Raw genomic sequence first — 20,627 nt, forward strand, 5'->3', positions numbered from 1 at the left:
GATCTATTCTGCAAACTTAGTTTTTCTTAGTCCTGAGTAGCATGTAGAGAGCTCCCACTCTGCTGCTGGGTAAATTTCCAGGGTGGCAACAGCTGGATTTACAGGTTATTTGATGTTTATTGGTCCACAAAGAGTTTTTCCATAAACATCTCTTAAAAAAAGGAGCAGCTATAAAGTCATAAAATGTCAGTTCTTCTCGTCTCATAAATATTTCAAAGGGACTCTTTAATAAACTCTGAAGACAGCATTGCTCCAAGCCATTCATTCAAGAAGTCAGCCACATCTGCTAGATAAGATCTCTAATGTAATGCTCTACGGGACCCTAAACAAACAAGTCAGAGGAAGCCTGACTTGTTGCCCAGTGGGCACCTGGATAAATAGGTTGGAAAAGAAAATTTAGTGTTAGAAAATATGCAACACACTGCAAAAATTCCAATAATATGTCAAAATAAATGAAGGATAAGTTTGTCAGTACCAGTATACTCTAATAAACGTTGACACATAAATAAATGACACATGATACCTCCCAGTATCTCATTCTTACCTCGACTTTCTCCACCACCTGTTTGCCAAAGGAACAGACCTTGGTGGATGAGGTGATAATCATGTTCTCAGAGCTCTCATACTGGCTGGACACACCATAAAAGAAGCTGCTGTCATCCTGCAGGTTTACACTAAGGTCCGCCTGGAAGGAAGAAACAGATAATGTGTTAATATACACTTGGCCAAAGGGAACCATGGCGATTAAAGCAGCTTGGTGGTGTATGTGAACATATAAAGACCTGCAAACCTTAACCCCTTTAAATGGAGATGTGTGCACAACCCATGCTCCACACTGTGCATCCACATACCTGAGGATACACAGTCCATCCAGCTCCATAATCAAAACATTTTATACTTTTCAGCTCATAGCTATGGACCTCTGCGTCCAAAGGTGCTACGGCTCAAAAAAGCTCGAGATGGATCCTTGGTAAAGCCAAGATGTGCTTAAAGGACAGATCCTCATTTGACCTGTCAAATCCAGCCTCAAGATTACCAAGAAGCTGTGTATCTCATTGTATGTGTAAATGTGCACTCTGGTAAGATGATAATATGTGAGATTTTGCTGAGCATTCAAGTGGCATTTGTTGACATCTAATAGCATGCTGCCGCCCAAGGCTAGATGCTAAGTTGCTCCTTACATTTATATACAAAAATGCAATAAAAAAAATCTTTGACATTGTGGAAAAGAAGCAATTTTGGCATTAGTCATGAGCAACGACTGAAAGTACTGGAATGCCAAACATTCGCCTGCTTGGTTTTCTATCAGTTTTGAAGAATACGGCCTCACAAGTTCAAAGGCAGCTTAGACTCAAGTTTCTTCATTCTCAGATAGAAGCAGGTTCACCCACCTCTAATCCCTCTGCTAGTTCAAGTTTGATCTGAGGTGAGTATAATCAGATTTTGGATCAGACTGAGGTGACGCCTCTTCTGTCAGACAGCTGGGCTGCTTTACCTTTTCCCCTGTCGGGCTCTTGTCTTCTAATGGGCCATTGAGACACCGCTCAGCCTCCTCTCATCTCTTCATCACCCCGTTCATCTTCATCCCTGGCTCATGTAATTCCTCTATTTGTCTTCATCCCTGGGGCCTAGTGACCCTCCTCAAACTGCCATTCCCTGCTTCCCTAACAGCCTGCGAGGGAATTCATCCAATTACAATCAGCAGTGTGCAATTGGCTGATTAGATCATGGTGGGCAGGCTGGCTGTGTAACAATTTAGCAGAGCCAACTCAAATCAGATTCCCTCTGCACTTCAAAGGCGTGAGACAATCCGTTAGGACAGGGCCACGGGCGATGAGGGGGGTGAAGGAGAAGGTGGGGAGAGGAGCAGGGCAGCGAGTGGCCGACAGGGAGGTTTGCTGGAAATTCAATCTAGAATACCATAGCTTTGGAGATGGGTCAGCCGCCTGTCACCATCACCATGCCAACCTGCGCCTCAGCGCACCCTGAAGTCACAACCTGCTATGTGGCTCTGTGACTGCAGCGATATCAGATAGCGCCTTTCCATCTTTTACAATGGCTTAAATAAGGTTATCATATTTTCAGATGTGTTAAGGATTTCATTTTGCTTATTTTCACGGCCGAGAGCATCTTTTCTGGGTTTTGTTTTGTGTCCCCCACCCCCATCCCCCACTGTAGCTGTTGAAATACCCAGCTGTTTTGCAGCCTTTTTGGGTTTTGTCATGGATGCCTTGAGAACTGAAGGTTCCCCTTGGGATATGATAAGATGAACAGACTTGAGGGGGGGGGGGGGGGCAGTGTTATGAGCATGTTTTCTTCTAGCAAGTTGGATATGTCATAACCGTTGACTCCACCAGGCTCTGACATGAATCAAGAGAGTAATATTTCACTGATGACTTGTTGGGTTAATGCCACCCAACATTTCTCCTGTTATCCCTCTCTCTTATTCACACTGTCTGTGTCTCTATTTCTATCTCCTGCCCGTTATTGCTGTCTTGCTCTCTTTTTCTTTATGATATATGGCAGGGCTACTCATCCCCTTCTTCCCCTCACCCCTGAATCAAATGCCACGGCTCGACCAGCTGCTCTTCCCAAGGACTGAAGTAGACTACTTCCAATATGGTGACACTCACCAATGTCTTTTATCTGTGTACAATAAATAATATGCAAGTCAAGCGTGTGAGAAGGGTAATGCCATACATACGAAGCCATCTGGTGGAATTAGGTGCAAGGCGGCACTTTAAACATGACATTCGCCATCTTTGGAGGCCCAAACAGCAGCAGTTAAAGCTTTAATATACTGTCACCTTGAAATAGCATATTTCTGTGTGAAACAAGCCAGTAACTTCTGTTACTTTGTCACCTTGGCCTATCTTCAGCCTCAGCCATCAACATCCAAGCAACACAGAAAAGTGGTGAAAGCATCCATATCGCCATGAAATAGCTATGGATATTTACACCTCAAAAGAGCCACACCTGCAAAAAAGTGTGACTGATTTTAAGCCTAAAGGTACCATCCCACCCCCACCCCCACTGGAAAAGTGGTGACAGCTCCCCACCATTGTGTGCCAGGTGGATGCTGATCTGTTTACTGAACATCAGTGGGGAACACTGACCGCTGTCATCTGTGTTTGTAGCACAGAGCTTAGCAGGCATTAGGGCTACCCTCACACAAGGCCTCACAGACTTTTTACCCGTACTTAAGTTAAGGTCTTATTCTGAGGTAGAGCATAGAAAGATGAACAAAGTAAATGTGATTACACTTGTCTGCATCTCTCTCTGTCTTTCTCTCTTCTTGGTACCATTTTTATGTCCTCAACTTGTTCTCCATTTGTATCTTTTATTGACTTTGTCATTATGCTTTAAAACACTCTGAGTGTGTAATGGTGAGTTTTGAGGGTTTCGTTGTTGTGTGTGTGTGTGTGTGTGTGTGTGCTTTTGGTGGGGGTTATCTATAAATAAGAATATAGGCAGGGGCCATGAGGGTTGGTCAGTCTAATAGTGCAGAGACAGGTGTCTCGGATCACATTTCTCCTAGTGAAAGATCAGGCCTGCCACTCTCCCCAAGGTTCCTGTCTCTCTCTCTCACACACACACACACACACACACACACACACACACACACACACACACACACACACACACACACACACACACACACACACACACACACACAAGGCAAATGCATGCTGGACAGTAAGGCCTTCTTTGCTGGCACATAAACCACCAATCAGGTCAGGGAGCCATGACTTTCCATTCATTCTAGCCCTCAATCGCACTTAAGTTCATTTAACTCCAATGCTTAAGCTGTCTCATCGTAGTTAACGCCACAAGGCCATTAACAGCCAACAGGTGCTACAAAACATTAACAAGAGTATTCACTGTACTTTCACTTCACCTTCATGACTTCAGGAGGATTATATGATGATGTACAAAACATGCCACACACAGATCTCACACTGAGCTTTATATGGAGTAAAAAATGAGAGATTTTCATCTGAAATTAGACATGAACTGAGCTTTAAAAGAAGAAACAAGGACAGAATATATAAAACTAAATGGGCCTTCTATAAATAGATTGAATTTTTAAAAAAATGCAGAGAAACATTTTACCCAGAACTTGACGAGAAAGAAAGCGTTGTGCGGCCCTTTGTCAAACAGCTCTTTCAGGCCCCCTTTCTTCTCTGGGAACTTGTCATAGATCTGCCTGATGTCCACTGACTCCAGATAGGGGTCACTGTAGCTCGGATTGGACTGGCCAATATGCACAAACAGGTGCTTGTTGAACTGGAGAAACAAAAGTGCATATCAGGAAATGAACAAATTCAGAAATTGCAAATGTCTCATTTGCCGAATGCCAAACTGTCTGACATCTGTTATAAGAGGCCAGCCGCTCCATTTGATCGCATTTATTATGATATCCCATCACCTGTCTCAAGGGTTCCACCCTTTTCTTTCCTCTTGCAACATTCCTGATCATCCGATTTGGCTTTTGTGTATATTTCTGATGTGTATAGGGTTCATCTCATGATTGTTTTTTTGTTTTTTTTATTTGCAGTCACACTTGCACAGCAAAAAAAATGCAGTGTTTAACTCCCAGACAGTAACTGGCATTTATGACTCCATATCTAAGAGATGAGCTGTTCTTGAAAGTGACAAAATAAAATCAAAAGTAGCAGAACAGCTACTTACTGATGAACATTTTTGTAGTTGTGCTTTTGTTTTAGTCAATTTTATGATGGAAATTTATAGGAGGAAAAAAAGAATGCTGAAACAAAATGTTTGTAAATTATTTTTTAAGAATAAATATCTGATTCAACACTATGACAGTAATAAATCTTACTAAACCACTGATGGATGAACACAGTTGTCTCAACATTACTCACGGTCTCTGGGTCCTGAGGTTGCTCCAGGAAGGCCGAGAACTCCAGCATTCGCAGCTTGGAGCTGGCAATACTTCGACCCTGCCAGGGGGGGGCACCAGGAGACATGGACAGCCCCGGTGTGTTATCATAAGCTGCTGAAGAAAAGACAGCAAGCATGTAAATGTGTTGTTTGAGTATGACTTGAGTAAAACTTGATAATGCAGCAAAATTGCAGCTATTTGTCTGAGCTTTATGCAAGCTCTTTGTGATGAGCTGGGTTGTCTCATCACTTTGCTGACATGACAGCCTTCTGTCAACACGGCAGAGGAAAGAAAGAGCACCCACCTGTTATCGGGGCCGGGCCAGACGCTTGCATGGCATAACTCTGTTGGGAAAAGGGCTTAATGCTGGAGAGAAGAGACAGACAAGAGAAGGAGAGACACATTATGCACCGTCTTGGCCTCATGACCCCTTCTCATATACTAATTGGATCACCTGACGTCTAAAGACGCAGGGGCCAGAGTGGCACGCTGAATGCCAGACAGCTGAAGACTTTTCTTTATAAGTACACTGATGTGTTTTAATTGAGATTAATTCCCTGAATTATAGCACGAGAAATTAATGATAGCACTGAAGAAAAGAACGAATGATTACTTACTCTTCATGGCCTCCTGGCTGTCCTGGAAGTGTCCCATGCCAAAACTCAGAAGACAAAAAGAGTGCAAACTACATTAAATTGTTGACAGTAATTCTCACACAGCTGTGTTTATTCTGCATTCAAAATACCGTCAAATTGCTTCTTCAAAGAAATCAAGCTTAGATTTGTTCTATCAAAAAGTCAAAAGAACAAGAACGATGTGCTATGAGCCACACACAGAATATACGTATTAATTAATACTTTATATTTATTTAAAAATATATAAAATTATCCAAGCAATTGAAATGTAGGTTACTTTTTCTTTTTTGGCCAAACTGCAGGTTCATAAATTTAAATACAGAAAGCAGTCTCAGACTAACCAGCCTGCAGCAATATGATGAACATGTATGAGTATATGATTTTGAAAACATCTGCATTAAAGCCACAGACTTGTGGATGACAATGCAGGTATTATTTTTATATATACAAATACAGTTACTCTTCAGGTTTTTAGGAAGACATAAATAAAATGATGCACTGATCAGAGACTCACCCCACCAGCAGTGGGGTAAGCTGGCCTAGACAGGCCCTGGAGAGCCATCTTGTTCTGGAAGGCTGTGGGTGATATGATCTGAGCTGATGACATGGTGGCCATGCTCTGGAGGGCCTTGTCTTTGGCAGCCTGATCCTATAGAGCCGCAAGACGAGAGTGAGAGTAAGATAAAACAGACAGTGTAACGCAAAGGGACAGCACTCATCAGACTCCATTTAAGTCAGCGCCCTACTTCACCGTTAACACAAGCAGAGCCCTAAAAGGGGAAATGAAAGGCTGAGGCCAGCTTGCATCATCGGTGAATCCCTGCCAGTCAGAGAGCTAGAGAGAAGGTAATATTACAGTCAAGGACCTTTAGGTCAAGAGTTAAGTTTATTGCTTTGGCAGGGGCAAGCCAGTGATGACAACTAGCTTCTGTTGGAGGTCATACTTTAAGTCAAGGCAGGCAACAGGGTGATATGTTGATATGCCTATCATAACAATATTAAAACTGGTAAATTCTCGTGTTATAAAAATGATTTTGAAAATCAGATAGAGAACAAAAAGCTTAGACTATGAGCTCTACTGTAAGGTGATATTGTTCTTGTTTTTGAATCCACTCCTTCAGCAGTTCGCAAACCACAGAGGACTACAAGCACTTGCCGCCAAGCCCAAATGGGCAAGGCCACAGGGTGCATTCTTCTTCCCAGAACTGGCTAACACAAGGGCATAGCTGAAATATGGGGGGTACATGTGGTAGGGATCTCAGTTACACCAAAGACGTATTTAAAAAAGGCCTGTCACAGGGGCCAACCCTGTGACCAGCACAGCGCCCTGCCAGCTGAACCCTCATGGCTGCTGTCCAAGCTGAGGGAGGGTCCTGTTGCCTGCTGTGACTGCGAGTATGCGAGTGTATGCGGATGAGAAATGCAAACTGAGAAAGTACTCGGGGGTCAGGGATGTGTAAATGCTCAACGCACCATACGGAAAACTTTTACTGTGGCACTTACTAAATGTAATTTAGTAATGTTCATTTATTTCCTGAAAATTGTGTTTGGATCATCTTGTTCACAATCATGCACGGAAAGCCCCAGGCTTCGGGAGACATGTTCACATTTCACTGAACTGTGTCGGCGTCGCATTTAAAACTAGCATCAATTAGCGGGTACAATTAAAATAGCCGGTCGTTTGTGTCTTTGTTTTAATGGAATGTGAATGGCAGTGCAGGGGGCATGGGTGCTGAAATACCTATAACGAAGCATGGAACTTCATTATAAGAGAAAATAATGCAGGGTAACAATGTTTTCACCTCTTTTCCATCTGTTAATGCTCAAGCTCAATAAAATCATGGCAGTAACAACAGCTCAGTTCTGATACTTTGGTCTGATTATAGCCTAAAATACAATCTAAAATAAATAAGAAAATGCAACATACTGATTACACCTTTAACACAGTTCCACATATTTTTTTTCTCTAGTAAAGAAAGTAAGAACACAGCAACATGTTTAACAGTTCAGACAGACGGCGATTTACAGTGCATTGAACAATAATTCATGTTAAGTCAATTCGCATTAAATTGTCAAAGAAATTTTAAGAATATGAAAAGCAGAGGTTGACTCACGTAGCGTACCTTCAGCTTCACCTGGATCTCCCTGGCCTTCCGTCGGGCTAGAACCTGGATGTGACTAGACACCTGGAAGCACAGACAGTAAACAATTCAATGTCACAGAGCACCGTATCAAACATTACCACTCACCTGAAGTTGTGTTAAAGCTGAACTTATACTCTTCATACACTTTTTTAGCTGTATTTTTGGTCTCTACCAATTTTTCAGGAAAGCATGTTCAGGAGCTAGTTGCCAGCTTTGTCAGTTGCTATTCTCCACTGAGTTCAAGGCTTACAGACCAATACCACAGACCACAGGAATAAGGAGTATTTCTTTTTTCTTGGATATGCAGAGTTACAAAGACTGTTTCTGCAAAGATTTGCTGCAATTAAAATTTTATAAGTTTTTTTTTTTCAGTCTTGCTTTTTGTTTTCATTTATTCGTGTATAGTCTTTCTGGTAATTTATATGAAACAACCTTTTAAATGGTGAACGTTCAAATCTGTAAAGCCTTGTGAAGTCCCAGATACACTTCAGTAACAAAAATTTGGGAATACTGACATTCCAGATGTACATATAAAAACACAGGTCTATCATTGCATTGACCCAGAAGTAGCATCTAAAATTAACCTATAGGGTGAGCATAGATTTCTTCAGGCCACCTACCTGTTGCCTTATTTTTTATTTGCTTAAATGATTAGATAGGTTTCATACTTACAATGCCACTTCTGCAAATAATATTGCATCTAAGGTGCAAAATTGAAATTCCTCCAGTAATTACACACTTGATACTTTAGAAGAATTTTCACTCTTACAATTTTTTATGAAAAATTAAAAGAAATACGGAACACATTCGGGACAACACCAAATCGGTGATGTACGAGCCATAGTCGTGTGTATCTGTTCCGGAGCACAGAACCCAGTTTACTGTGGATAAACCAGCAAGTGTCCTTCTATGAGTCCAACCTGTCCTACTACTCATCTCTGTTCTGTCACTGCCCCTCCTTCTCTTCCCATCTCCACTCATCTCTTTTCATTCCCACAGTGTCTCTGACAGATGACTTAGCAGAGACCCTTTCTCTCCACATCCATCACTGCCCCATACATCAGTTCTTCCATATCAGATACCGAAGTGAGGATTGAGTTCCAAATCCCTCAACGTCCTGCCTCAGTCTCCCATCCAGATCACTGTTTTCCCCAGCTTCTTTTCCCTTCTAACAAGCACCAGATCCACGAGGTGGTGAAGAAACAACACCGACACATGATCCTATAGCATCTGTGCATTGGGCCCTGGCCCTAAATCAATCGTCATCTCCAGCCCTCCAGGGATTGAGGGTCCACTGGGGGGTGGGGGTGTATAGAGGGTGTTGGCGCATCACTCAACAGAGTTGGTTTTCTGAAGGGGTTCAAAAATAGAGGCTGCTACAAATGGTATTTGCAGAGAACTCACCTGCTTCCTGGTCCGCGTTTTCCCTGTGCGAAGTTTGATGTATCGTGCAATCAACTCATTCCGTCCTGTAAGGGTCCAAAAAAAAAAAAACATATTTTACTTTCACAAAAATTATCACAAGGTCCATTTACTGTAAAATTTACAAAGGTTTCAAACACATTTACCCCAACTTTGAGTGCAAAATCACTGCAATCATATTATATTATATTTATGTCACTTTTTAAAATCCTTTAGTTTCCTTTCAAGTAAAACAAAAATAACTGAACAGATAAGGTGTATTTCTGTGCACATATTTACACATTAGGAGTATAATCAGCAAAATGAAAAATGAATGTGTGTGCACATTGTTGTACGAATGTAGATGCCTAAACATATGGATCATTGTGCAAATGCACGTGCCCAAAGCAACCTCAAGGCTGTCAAGTGTGTCATCGCTGAAAGCAGAAAGTGTAAGTATATAGCTAAGTGTATACTTCTGCCTGTGAGAGAGCTTGCATCAGTCTCAGCCTGACCCCCCGACTATACGCTGAGCTCATATCCCCACAGTGTGCGCCTGTGCTCTGCCACTGCTGACAGACAGGTCCAATTGGCAGAGCAGGTGGAGGCTGCAGCCATGCGATCCTTAGACCGGACTCAGGACAGACATGGCACAGGCCACTGACCAAAGGGGCCTGGTCTGGTAAGGCAGTAAGGCAGCTGGTGTGTGTGTCAATGTTTATGGAATATGCCTTTACGCCCGCAGTAAATTTTGAGCTTGTTTTCTCCCATCCAAATTCCCCAGTTGCTTTAGAGGACGACAATCATCTTGTAAATTAAATCTGTAGTCAAAGACCTAAAATGGAAAATGCCGCCTTTTTTGTTGTTGTCATTGTAAATGAAGATCTTTTACAGAGTGAATCACGCCCGAAGGACCTCTCGTGCACCCACACAAACACACAGAAATATACACACAGTCATACAAGAGTTTACACCACCTCTTAAACACGGCCATTTTTCCCTTGGCACCACATCTCCATGTGAATTAACACACAGATCAGTCACAACACACAACCTGGTATAAACCCGTCAGATTTTCCCTCACATAGTGATGCTTGGGTCAGACCTCACAACGCTGCTCAAGCGGGCCAATCAGAGGATCCTGAAGGATGAAAAAAGAGAAACCTAACACCTGGTTCGAGCCCCATCAAGCATTTTGTCAGCCAATAAAAGTGATCAGATTTTGCACGGAATTCAAAACAGTTTCTACCCGGAGTTCACGTGAAACTTAGATCCCACCCTTGCACAGACATGAATTTCCACTTAATACTTATTGAAAGCATGTGTTAAAGAAACAACCCCAGGTTTTGCTGCTAAATATACAAAGTGACAACCTATAACCTGACATCTATCACGTGTAAAGCTCAGCAAAATTTCTTTCAAGAAATTCTTTAAAGCTCAAATTGATTATCATAACATATTATTACAACCCACACTGTATTCTGGATGGAGAGCTTTGGCATACTAATAAACAATCATCGAAACGAGAATTACATTTCATCACAACTTGTGTCTTGCTTCCACTGTTTGCGCCGTCACTTTCATTGTACTCAACAAAGTAATCGCTAAGATCTCGAAACGGATCAACGCCACTGCGAGACGTCAGACATGGAAAGCAACACGAAGACGATCCAGTTTAAAATAAGCCACCTGCTTAGTCTGGGTCTGTTTTTGTACTAAGTTTGTAGATTTCTCTTCCAAATCAATTCTGTGACTGCATGTGTTTCTTGCCCCAGAAGACTTTTTTTTTTTTTTTTGCACTGTTATTATATTTCCAGATCTCAGCAATCCAGCTGTAGTACAGTCATTTTAAAAATACCAAAGAACCAGAGCCTGGTGGGGCTGTTTAGCATGACTCGGCAAAAATGAGCAACTTGCTTTTCATTAAACCAGAAAGAGAAGTGGAGCATGAGCAAAGGTTTGATGGCCTGATTGCAAAAAAAAAAAAAATAAAATCAAGAGCAGATTCATTATTTCATATGTATATATGATTTTATTCCCATATTTCAGTCAGGACATTAATTGACATTGATTAAGTCAGGCATCACTGTTTAAGTCAGTGTGTCTGAGGACAGCTAACTTAAATTTAAATTGTCCTTCTACCTTTGACAGAGGCCTTCAGATCAGCTTTATGAAATGCTCTAGCTGCATAACTACCAGAAAAGGCTTTGGAAAGGTCGGCCCCACCAAATTCAAATCTGTGTTAAAGAGCAACCTGTGGGAGTATGGTGCCACTATCGAATCAACAGACTCAAACAAGTCAAGCAAGTTAAACAATCAAATATATTGTTCCTGCTTTCCCACTAGAACAACATGCGGAAGTCTTTACTGATCTGATGGCTGCAGTCAAAAAGGACTACAGCATTTCTGGAAACACTTCAAAACTGTGACACTGGTGAAATATGCAGAAAATGTGTTTTCTTAATGTGGTGCTACAGTCAAGATATAAGGCCATGAATCAGAATGAATGTGTCGGTTTGGAGAGCAAAAGAGGAAAAAATGGTCGATATTATTCTGCCTAAAGCTCCAGGACGCCGGAACACACGCACACACACACACACACACACATACAGTATTATCCATCTGTAGGACTGCTTTTGTATAAGGCTTTTGTGGACTAAAAACCCTGCTCCAAAATGCTCTGCGCTCCACTTTATACACACAGCCACACAAGTCGATACAGACATACACTGGCACACACACTTCAGCCCCAGCTGCGGCATTCATTCCGTCTCAATCTTATTTTCCTTTCAGGGCTGTAACTCCTCAACCGTTTAGTGTTTATCAGGAGGTGCACTCGCCAGCCAATTGTTTGAGCCCCTAAATGCATATTTCTTTAATTCCCCAGGGATTAAGAAAGTGTTCCACATTTCCTTGCAATCAAACTCTTGAAAAGACGAACAGAGAGCTTTGTCAAAGTCCTCACAGTACTTGACCTCAAATGAACATTAAGTTGCCTGCATTGAGTTCCTCACATTACAGCAGCAAGTTCTTCCAGTTCCCACCAATTTATCTTCAGTGTACAGTAAGATGTACATTGCGTATCCAATCGGGATTTTCAAAGCAGCAGACACAGACGTGTAAGCATGTCTCCACAGATGAATGCAGCGCTTCCATTTTTTTTTCATTTTTGTAGCCAGATTCTTTTGAGCATTTGTCAAGGCCCGAATGCAAGTTGTTGTAAAACTCAACCAACCTGTAAGGTGCCATTCTAAGAGCAGGCCGAGTACAGTCTCGAAAGACATTGAGGTTAGAGTTGTAACTCCCTGAAAGGCAGGATGGTTAAAAAACAATTCTGCTATTCTTTCTTATAGTAAAATGAAACAATTTCATTTCATTATTAATGATTTTAAAATGATTCTATATGACAGTGTTCTCTTTAAATTTAGTCAGGTATGTATTTCAACCATTGTACAACTTCATTAAGGAGCTGTCAAAGACATTTTGCCTCATGCTCACATATCAGATGCCCTGCCACTCCTAATGTGAGTGCTTGGGGAAGGGCCCCTCAAAAATACCCTCCAACACACCCATGAGATCAGAGAGGCGACTCAGTCACACAGCGATGAGATCATGATATCCAATGGGACAAGCACAGACAGAGAATTAGTGCCAGCCAAGGCTTCAGGAAAGTCAGTAGGAACATTATACCATCAACCAGCGGTCAACAGTCTGATGTTGTTTATCACACTGCCTGCAGTCACGGACGTGTCTAAGGGGAATCTGATTCTGGAAACATTTCTTAAGGGCATGAAAAGTGATGCAGAAGAAGCCAAGTCAGGGTTTTCCAGAGCTCAAGATACACCACCGGGCTTTGCAATTTAGGGAAAAAAAACGTTGTTGCAAATTTATAATAATATCACCGTATGATTAAGGGAAAAGTGTAAGTTACAGTAGAACAGCTTCTGTAAAGCAGAATTAACCTTACTGCCAATTTGTGCTGCAAAAAAAATCCATCCCAAACATTATTTCACACATAGACTGCCATTATAAGAGACACACCTGTTAACTGTTAACAAGATAAATAACAGACAAGGTTAATATAGACTTTGTTAGTTGTATAATACTTAAATGTATCTGTAACATCCAAAGTGTACTACAGCAATAGTACGAGTAGAGGGGTCAGCAAACAAGATGCGAACAATCCAACCTTTTCTCTTCAGATAACAATTTTGATACCTCAACTTAGGGCATCTGCCAATTCTGAATGACAATCCAATAACATGCTCTCTTTTCCCTAAATTTAGAACTATAATGTCAGTAGGGCTGTGCCATATCACACTGTCCATGTGTTTACATTCCCCAGTGCACAACAATAAGAGAAGCTGGAGCATGTCTGAGATCAAGAGCACTCGCTCGTTGCACTCCACGAGGAACAAACAGTGGGTGGAAATTACTGATGCGGTTACATGGTGGAAAAGCAGGGCTTTAAGGTACAACATCCCAGGTCAAAATTATTTTTTTCAGCTTTATTGTGTGACAGAATTGTACAGCTCCTGACAAGGTCTAAGGTTAAGTTACTTTAGTTAGGATTAAACTAAAGAGTTAAACAGTTATTCAATACGTTTTTTTAGCCACAGCAGCTTTTATTGACAGTGTAGGTTATGACAGGAAAGCAGGAGAAGACATGCAGCAAAGAGCACAGGCCGGGACTCAAACCTGCGCTGCCAGCTTTTGCCTCGTGGTATATATGTGGTCAACTGCTCTACCACTGAGCCACCCCAGTACCCGAACAGTTATTTAATACTTTTACTTAAAATTCCCAGGGAAAACTTCCCGCAGACATGCCTGAGTGACTTCATTAAGGATCTGCTTACATGCATCTAGAACAGCATGTTCCAGCCTGAAGACAACCCAAAACATCAAATCTCTTAACTGCATTCAGTAAAGGAGAAGAAACTGTCATACCAGACATTACAAAACTGTTTGTGTGACTTACAGCATTTTGCCTTCTTCCTGGCATCTCTCATAAACATATATATATATATATATATATATATATATATATATATATATATATATATATATATATATATATATATATATGTGCATCTTTGCTGTATTTAAGTGTAATTAATAATAAGATAAGATAAGATAAGATAAGATAGTGTTTATTTGTCACATGCACAGTTATACACAGTACAATGCACAGTGAAATGTATTTTGTACCTGCAACCTTATATACACACACATATAAATAAGAAGAATAAAAATAAAAAAAAGTAATTCACACTATACACTATACTCTATATACTATACACTATACACACTTTTTAAATTATAATATTTACACTGTGCAATAATGGTCCAGTTAGGGCTCAGAGTTGAGCAGACGGATGGCTTGTGGGTAAAAACTCTTCTTCAACCTTTCAGTCTTAGCCCTCAGGCAGCGGTAACGCCGGCCTGATGGGAGCAGGGAGAAGAGAGAGTGTCCAGGGTGGCTGGGCTGTTTTAGGATCTTCATGGCCCTCAGCCTGCACTGCTTGGTGTAAATGTCCTGCAGGTTGGGGAGGGTGGTTCTGATGGTCCGTTCAGCTGAACGAACCACCCTTTTTAGGGCCATGAAGTCCTGCTTGGTGCAGTTTCCCATCCAGGTGGTGATGCTCCCACGCATGATGCTCTCGATGGTGCAGGTGTAAAAGTTCCTGAGCACCTTGAGTGGGAGCTTGAAGTCTCTCAGCCGCCTGAGGAGGTAGAGACGCTGTCTGGCCTTCTTCACAGTGATGTTTATGTGATGAGTCCAGGACAGGTCCTGTGAGATGGTCACTCCCAGGTATTTGAAGGTGTCCACTCTTTCCACCTCAGCACCACTGATGACAAGTGGATGGTAGTCCCTCTGCTGCTTCCTGCTGAAGTCCACGATCAGTTCCTTTGTTTTGCTGACGTTGAGCAGGAGGTGGTTCTCCTGGCACCAGTTCTCCAGGCGGGAGACCTCTCTCCTGTAGGCTGTCTCCTCATTGTGAGAGATTAGTCCCACAACAGCAGTGTCGTCAGCAAACTTGATGATGACGTTGGACTCTGACGTGGCCTCGCAGTCATGGGTGTACAGTGAGTACAGCAGAGGGCTGAGCACACAGCCTTGGGGGGATCCAGTGTTGAGGGTGAGGGAGGATGAGGTGAGGTGACCCACTCGTACCACCTGTGGTCTGCTGGTCAGGAAGCTGTGAACCCACCTGCACAGGGATGGGCCCAGGCCCAGGTCCAGCAGCTTAGAGACCAGCCTGGAGGGAACTATGGTGTTGAATGCTGAGCTGTAATCTACAAACAGCACTCTCACATAGTTCCCCTTACCAGTGTCTATGTGTGAAAGGGTCTTGTGGAGGAGGAAGGATATGGCGTCATCTGTGGATCTGTCTGGCCGGTATGCAAACTGTAGTGGGTCGAGGGTGGTGGGCAGTGAGGAGGTGATGAATGTCTTGATGAGTCTCTCAAAACACTTCATCACCACAGAGGTGAGTGCTATGGGCCTGAAGTCATTGGGGCTGCTGGGGTGTGGTTTCTTTGGGACAGGGACTATGATGGACTTTTTAAAGCAGGTGGGAATCACACACAGTTTCAGTGAGAGGTTGAATATCAGTGTAAACACAGGTGCCAGCTGGTCAGCGCAGGTCTTAAGGACACGTCCACTAATACCGTCTGGTCCAGCCGCTTTCCTGGTGTTTGTTTACACGTCTAAACGCCCTCCTCACGTCGCGCTCCGTCACAGTGAGTGTCTCCGCCCCTCCGGCCGGGAGCGCAGCGGGCTGTCGGCTTCCCGACTCAAAGCGCGCAAAGAAGATGTTGAGTTCATCAGCCAGAGAAGCGTCGGCACTCACCGGGTGTGTGTGTGGTGCTTTGTAGTCCGTGATGGTGCGTAGTCCCTGCCACAGTCCCCTGGGGTCAGACTGTTGTAGTTGCTGTTCCAGTCTGCGGCCGTAGCGATGTTTTGCCTCTTTCACTGCTCTGCGGACGTTGTATGATGCAACCTTGTAGTCCTCCATGTTCCCAGAGGCGAGGCCGGAGTTGTAGGCAACGGTGCGGGACCTCAGGGCGTCGCGGACAGATTTATCCACCCACGGCTTCTGGTTGGGAAAAGTCCTGATGGTCCTCCTAAGTGAAGTGTCTTCAACAACTTTCCCAATAAATCCCACAACAGTTTCCGTAAACTCCTCGATGTCTCCGCCCGCGCTGCTGCGAAACATGTCCCAGTAATAATAATAATAATAATAATAGAAATTCCTATCATGCTCTCTGAAGACACATCTGACAGCCATACATGTTTTCTCCATTGAACATATTTTTAACTGTGTGTGTGTCTGCTCAGGAAAACATAGGTCACATTTAGGTTGCAGGAATGTCTTGGCTGCATGTCATTTCCCCTTTGACAGAAACTGGAAGCAGCCCACTGAGCTCTGAAGTCTGCTCTCAAGCCTTGATTTCAGCAACAAGTCAAGCACTACATTACTACATGTAAACTTAACCATTTTAAAAAAATATATTCAGCATCAAAGTGTTTAGTTTTAAGTTTGTGTCTTGTTTTAGATGACTCCGAAATATGAATTTCTAAAACCAAGTGGCTCTTCCTCTGTATTTTTTTTCTAAGAGTTATTATTTGTAATGCATGCTTCCAAAAACCAAATTGTTCTATCTGAGTAACTTCCAAAATTAGAGTAGAGCAGAGGTGTAAAGGTTTAACAGATTTTAAGTTAAACCTGCCAGTGTCTTTGCAGTTGCTATGATTTATGCAGGGCAGATTGTGCGTAATTTTACAGACAGATCTTTCTACTCGCTCTTTCTACCTTCCATCTTGTTGCTCTGAAAAGGCTAAATAAAGTGGCAGTAGCAGCCCTGTTACATGGATGGCGCTGCTCACCATATCTTATTGGTTACACTGTGAGACAGCGAGAAGTCCGGGGAGAAAAAGAGTGACAGAGACGGAGGGCGTAGCGTGTAGATTCCAGAAGTCAGCAGGGGGATTCCCTCGAAAACCCTCTGGACAGCATCAAATCCCATGCTAGCCTTAAGTTTGGAGAGAGGGGGTCCAGGTTTCTTATGAGAACCCTCCACCCAGGAATCCTATCACCATTAAAGCTTGGCTTGAATCATAAAGTTCATTAAGTAAATTAATTTACTCTGACACTATGTCTATATCAGAAAATATGTTCTATAAGATTAATTTCAGCCCTAGTTACATATATGAGCGCACAAGTACTTTTTTCAAGCAGACGACTGAGGCAGAGCGATTGAAGGAAACCACTTGAAAACAGAGGCCTTCAGCTTCCTCAAAGGTCACCAGGTCAACATCACTGGTGAATCTCTCACTTGACTGCCACAGTCTGACCCTGGGTGAGGACTCGCCGTTAGCTTTCCGCTGACCTTTACGTTATATTCATTATGAGCATGACTTGAGACAAAAACATATTTGCATCGCCTGACAAAACCGACAATAGACTGACATGTTGCACAAGCCAAGCGCAGTGGGAACATGATTCATTGTGTGGGTATTCTTTGTTCTGAACTGACAGAAAAATATGTCACTACTGTGGGGAGCTTTGTTGAGTTTATCCACTTCACTGACATGGGTGATCTTTTTTTTTTTTTTTTTCTTTCCACAGGAAATAAGACATGTCAGAATGTGAGAAAAGCTTTCCCTACACAGATGTTAGGAAATCCAGACTGACAAAATCAAACAGCTGCATAAAACTGTGTGACGCAAGAGATAATGCTGCTAAATAACAAAAAAAAATATTTAAAAAAAAGACATCATTAAATAAAACAATTACAGTTGCACAAGTGACACATAAATTAGTATGGCAGATATATGGCAACAAATAAATAGGGGTGATGATCATATTTCCAGAGCTACATTCTTTTAGTGAGAGCTGTCAGCACATTTTGGGACTTTCTCTCCATTATTGCAGCACGGGGCCTTTGCTCTGACCACAGGGCACATTGCTCGCTGAGAGCCACACAAGGCAGGAAATGTTTTCCTTGGCAGATGCATGTCGAATTACTGCTGAAGCACATAACCGCCACAATACCCATGACACCGTCCTTAATAAGCAAGCTAATAGGCCTGTTGAGTAATGGACACGGGGGCCAGGGCAATACACAGCATTATGGGAAAAGAATGTGGCGAATACATGCAGAACATGCAGTGAAAAACATTTCATTCAATTTAGGAATTTACAATGCAGAAGGTGATCCAAACAAACTGCTTCTGTTTTGCTGCCTGGAGACTCAATATCATATTGTTTAGCAAAGAATGGCATTCATTCTTCAAACCGGAATTCAACCTGAAATTCAGAGCATGTCATCCTCAGCCAGCAGACGCATAGTTATTTTGCTAACAGTTTGTTTTGTCTACGTATCCATATTTAACTTGTGCTAGACAACTAAATAACATTTCTAAAAGCAATAAGGCATGGATTTACTATTTCATGTATGCCTTTGAGATATTCTAAGTTGATATTTGATTTAGCTACCTGATTAAAGACCACCCATCAGCGCTTTAACAACATTAACAACACTAAAGACCTTCAAAGTGGCTTTGCATTGATTGTGGTTGCTTGAATAACTTGAGTTGTTGGCCACCGATGACCTCGGGGATGCCGATAAAAGGGGAGCTGCAGGGGCTGCAAAGACTTTAAGGGACGGCCTGCTCTTTCTGTTACGGGGCAATGGGGGCAAAGCAGGCCATGCACGGGCTCAGTCCTGCCTCATTTCTCAAGTCCTAAATCCGGATTTGCCACAAGGCTGTCAGGTTGAACTGAGAGAACAGCTGGAGGCAAACTGAAAGGCAAACACACCAACAGAGAGATCAACAGTAAGAGAAGAGGTTGTTCATTAAGGACAAAGAGAGACTGAGACAAAAGATATGAGGGGCGATAAATCAGAGATAGCAACAAAAAAAACAGAGAAGATTATAGAATGAAATGGGCAGATATATGCACAGCTGAGACAGGTGTGAGAGAGTTTTGCTGTGCATCGAGGCCATACAAGACATCACTACCCACCTTGGTGTTTATTTGTCCACCCTTCCTCCCCCCTCCAGGCGCTCAAAGGGTAAACGTCTATTCTGGTTTAGGGTTACAGCCAAGCTGCCTTGAACCCCCGGGCTTCAAGCGCACATGCCATTCCTGGCAAGCCGACGCACTCCCTGGCGTGCATCACCTGCCCCTGACCCCCACAGGGAGGAAGAGGTCCCTCAGTGCTTTCCTTGTCAAAAAAACCCACCCCCACACCTTTGCTGATCCAGTACTCACCCACCACTCCCTACATCCCTGTGACACACAATGACAACACCTGCCCCTCTTTCATGCCCTACTCCAACTATTATTACAGGCTTTATAAGGGTTTAAGTGATGATCAGAGGATGGCCATGACCTCAATAGGTCACTAAGCTAGGCCAGGCAAAGCTAACAGTTAAAGGAGCTGTCTGGCACGGTGACAAAACAAGGCGATGACAGAGTCTGTCTGAAAGTGCCACTACCTCCAGCCGCTCTGTTTTCCACCTACCAGATCCACTGTCAAACAGTCATTCAGGGGCCCATACGATGGCCAAACCATCTGTCGCCAAACATCTTTCAGCAAAATGTTGTACAGGAATGTCACCTCACCTTCCCAACACCTGTTTGGAAATGACATTTTCCAAAGATTCACTATGGAAAGACCTGTAGTATAATTATGTTGCCACTAAAAACTACAGATCATTATTTTAAGATTAAAAGATAAGAAACATGCGTTGAGCTGGTCTAAAACCACAAAATGTGCATATGAAATTTCATCAAGTGCAGCACTCAAAGTTCCTATAAAGTGTGTGATGCTTAAATTATAAATTACAAATTAAAGCTGCAAGCAGCAGTGATCGGGCTCTCATACCTTTGTGCATGTTGAGGTGTGCTGCAATCAAGGTGCAGTCAAGCTTTTTTTGTATATATTGGGATGTTAGATGAGGTTACTGAAATATGTAGGTGAAATGTAGGATTTTTTATGGTGGTGCTATAGAGCCATTTTGTCAAACCCATATGCACGACCTATAAAAGATTACGAGTTGCTAACACAAGGGTTTTCAGACCCCATTTGAAGGTAATGAGGTCAGCGTGCTGGAGAAGTGCATCAAAATATGAAACTGCATTTTATGTTGCCACCAAGCGGCACTTTTACTATTGCTCAATATTTCCATGTAGATGTGTTCAGAACAGGACTCTTTATCACAAATATGAAGTTTGGGCAAGATTGTTAAACACGCAATTGAGCTAAAACTACTTTTATGGCAACAGACTGGAATCTGCCATGCTACCAGGGAAATGCCATCTGAAAATAACTCATAGTTTTGACAATAAAGCAACATCAACTTCTTAAGGTTTGCCTGGTAAAAATTTTGGGTCTCTCTCTTTATACCAGGAGGTATAAGTACATCAAAGCATGGAAACATGACATTTCCTATAGCCACTTGGAGGTGATATGATGATGGCCAAACACTAACATGTAAATGTGTTCAAAAGCTTTCCATTTTAGCAT

At 42.5% G+C, this 20,627-nt stretch overlaps 1 protein-coding gene across 5 annotated transcripts in view; it reads right to left on the bottom strand.

The window, feature by feature from the left end:
- Positions 1 to 20,627, bottom strand: part of tead4 (TEA domain transcription factor 4) — a 37,637-nt gene that overhangs the window by 4,177 nt on the left and 12,833 nt on the right. For 2 of the 5 annotated variants that reach the window (XM_030731389.1, XM_030731393.1), the window contains 8 exons: positions 9,090 to 9,154; positions 7,656 to 7,727; positions 6,056 to 6,190; positions 5,524 to 5,567; positions 5,211 to 5,272; positions 4,887 to 5,020; positions 4,114 to 4,287; positions 545 to 685 (listed from right to left, as the gene is read on the bottom strand). In XM_030731389.1, coding sequence (XP_030587249.1) covers positions 545 to 685; positions 4,114 to 4,287; positions 4,887 to 5,020; positions 5,211 to 5,272; positions 5,524 to 5,567; positions 6,056 to 6,190; positions 7,656 to 7,727; positions 9,090 to 9,154 — 827 coding nt within the window. The remainder of the gene's footprint in view (positions 1 to 544; positions 686 to 4,113; positions 4,288 to 4,886; positions 5,021 to 5,210; positions 5,273 to 5,523; positions 5,568 to 6,055; positions 6,191 to 7,655; positions 7,728 to 9,089; positions 9,155 to 20,627) is intronic. The other 3 variants (XM_030731392.1, XM_030731391.1, XM_030731390.1) reach the window with 3 other exon arrangements.

This window comes from Archocentrus centrarchus, chromosome 6 (genome assembly GCF_007364275.1).
Source record: "Archocentrus centrarchus isolate MPI-CPG fArcCen1 chromosome 6, fArcCen1, whole genome shotgun sequence".
In the NCBI taxonomy this organism is placed as follows: domain Eukaryota; kingdom Metazoa; phylum Chordata; class Actinopteri; order Cichliformes; family Cichlidae; genus Archocentrus; species Archocentrus centrarchus.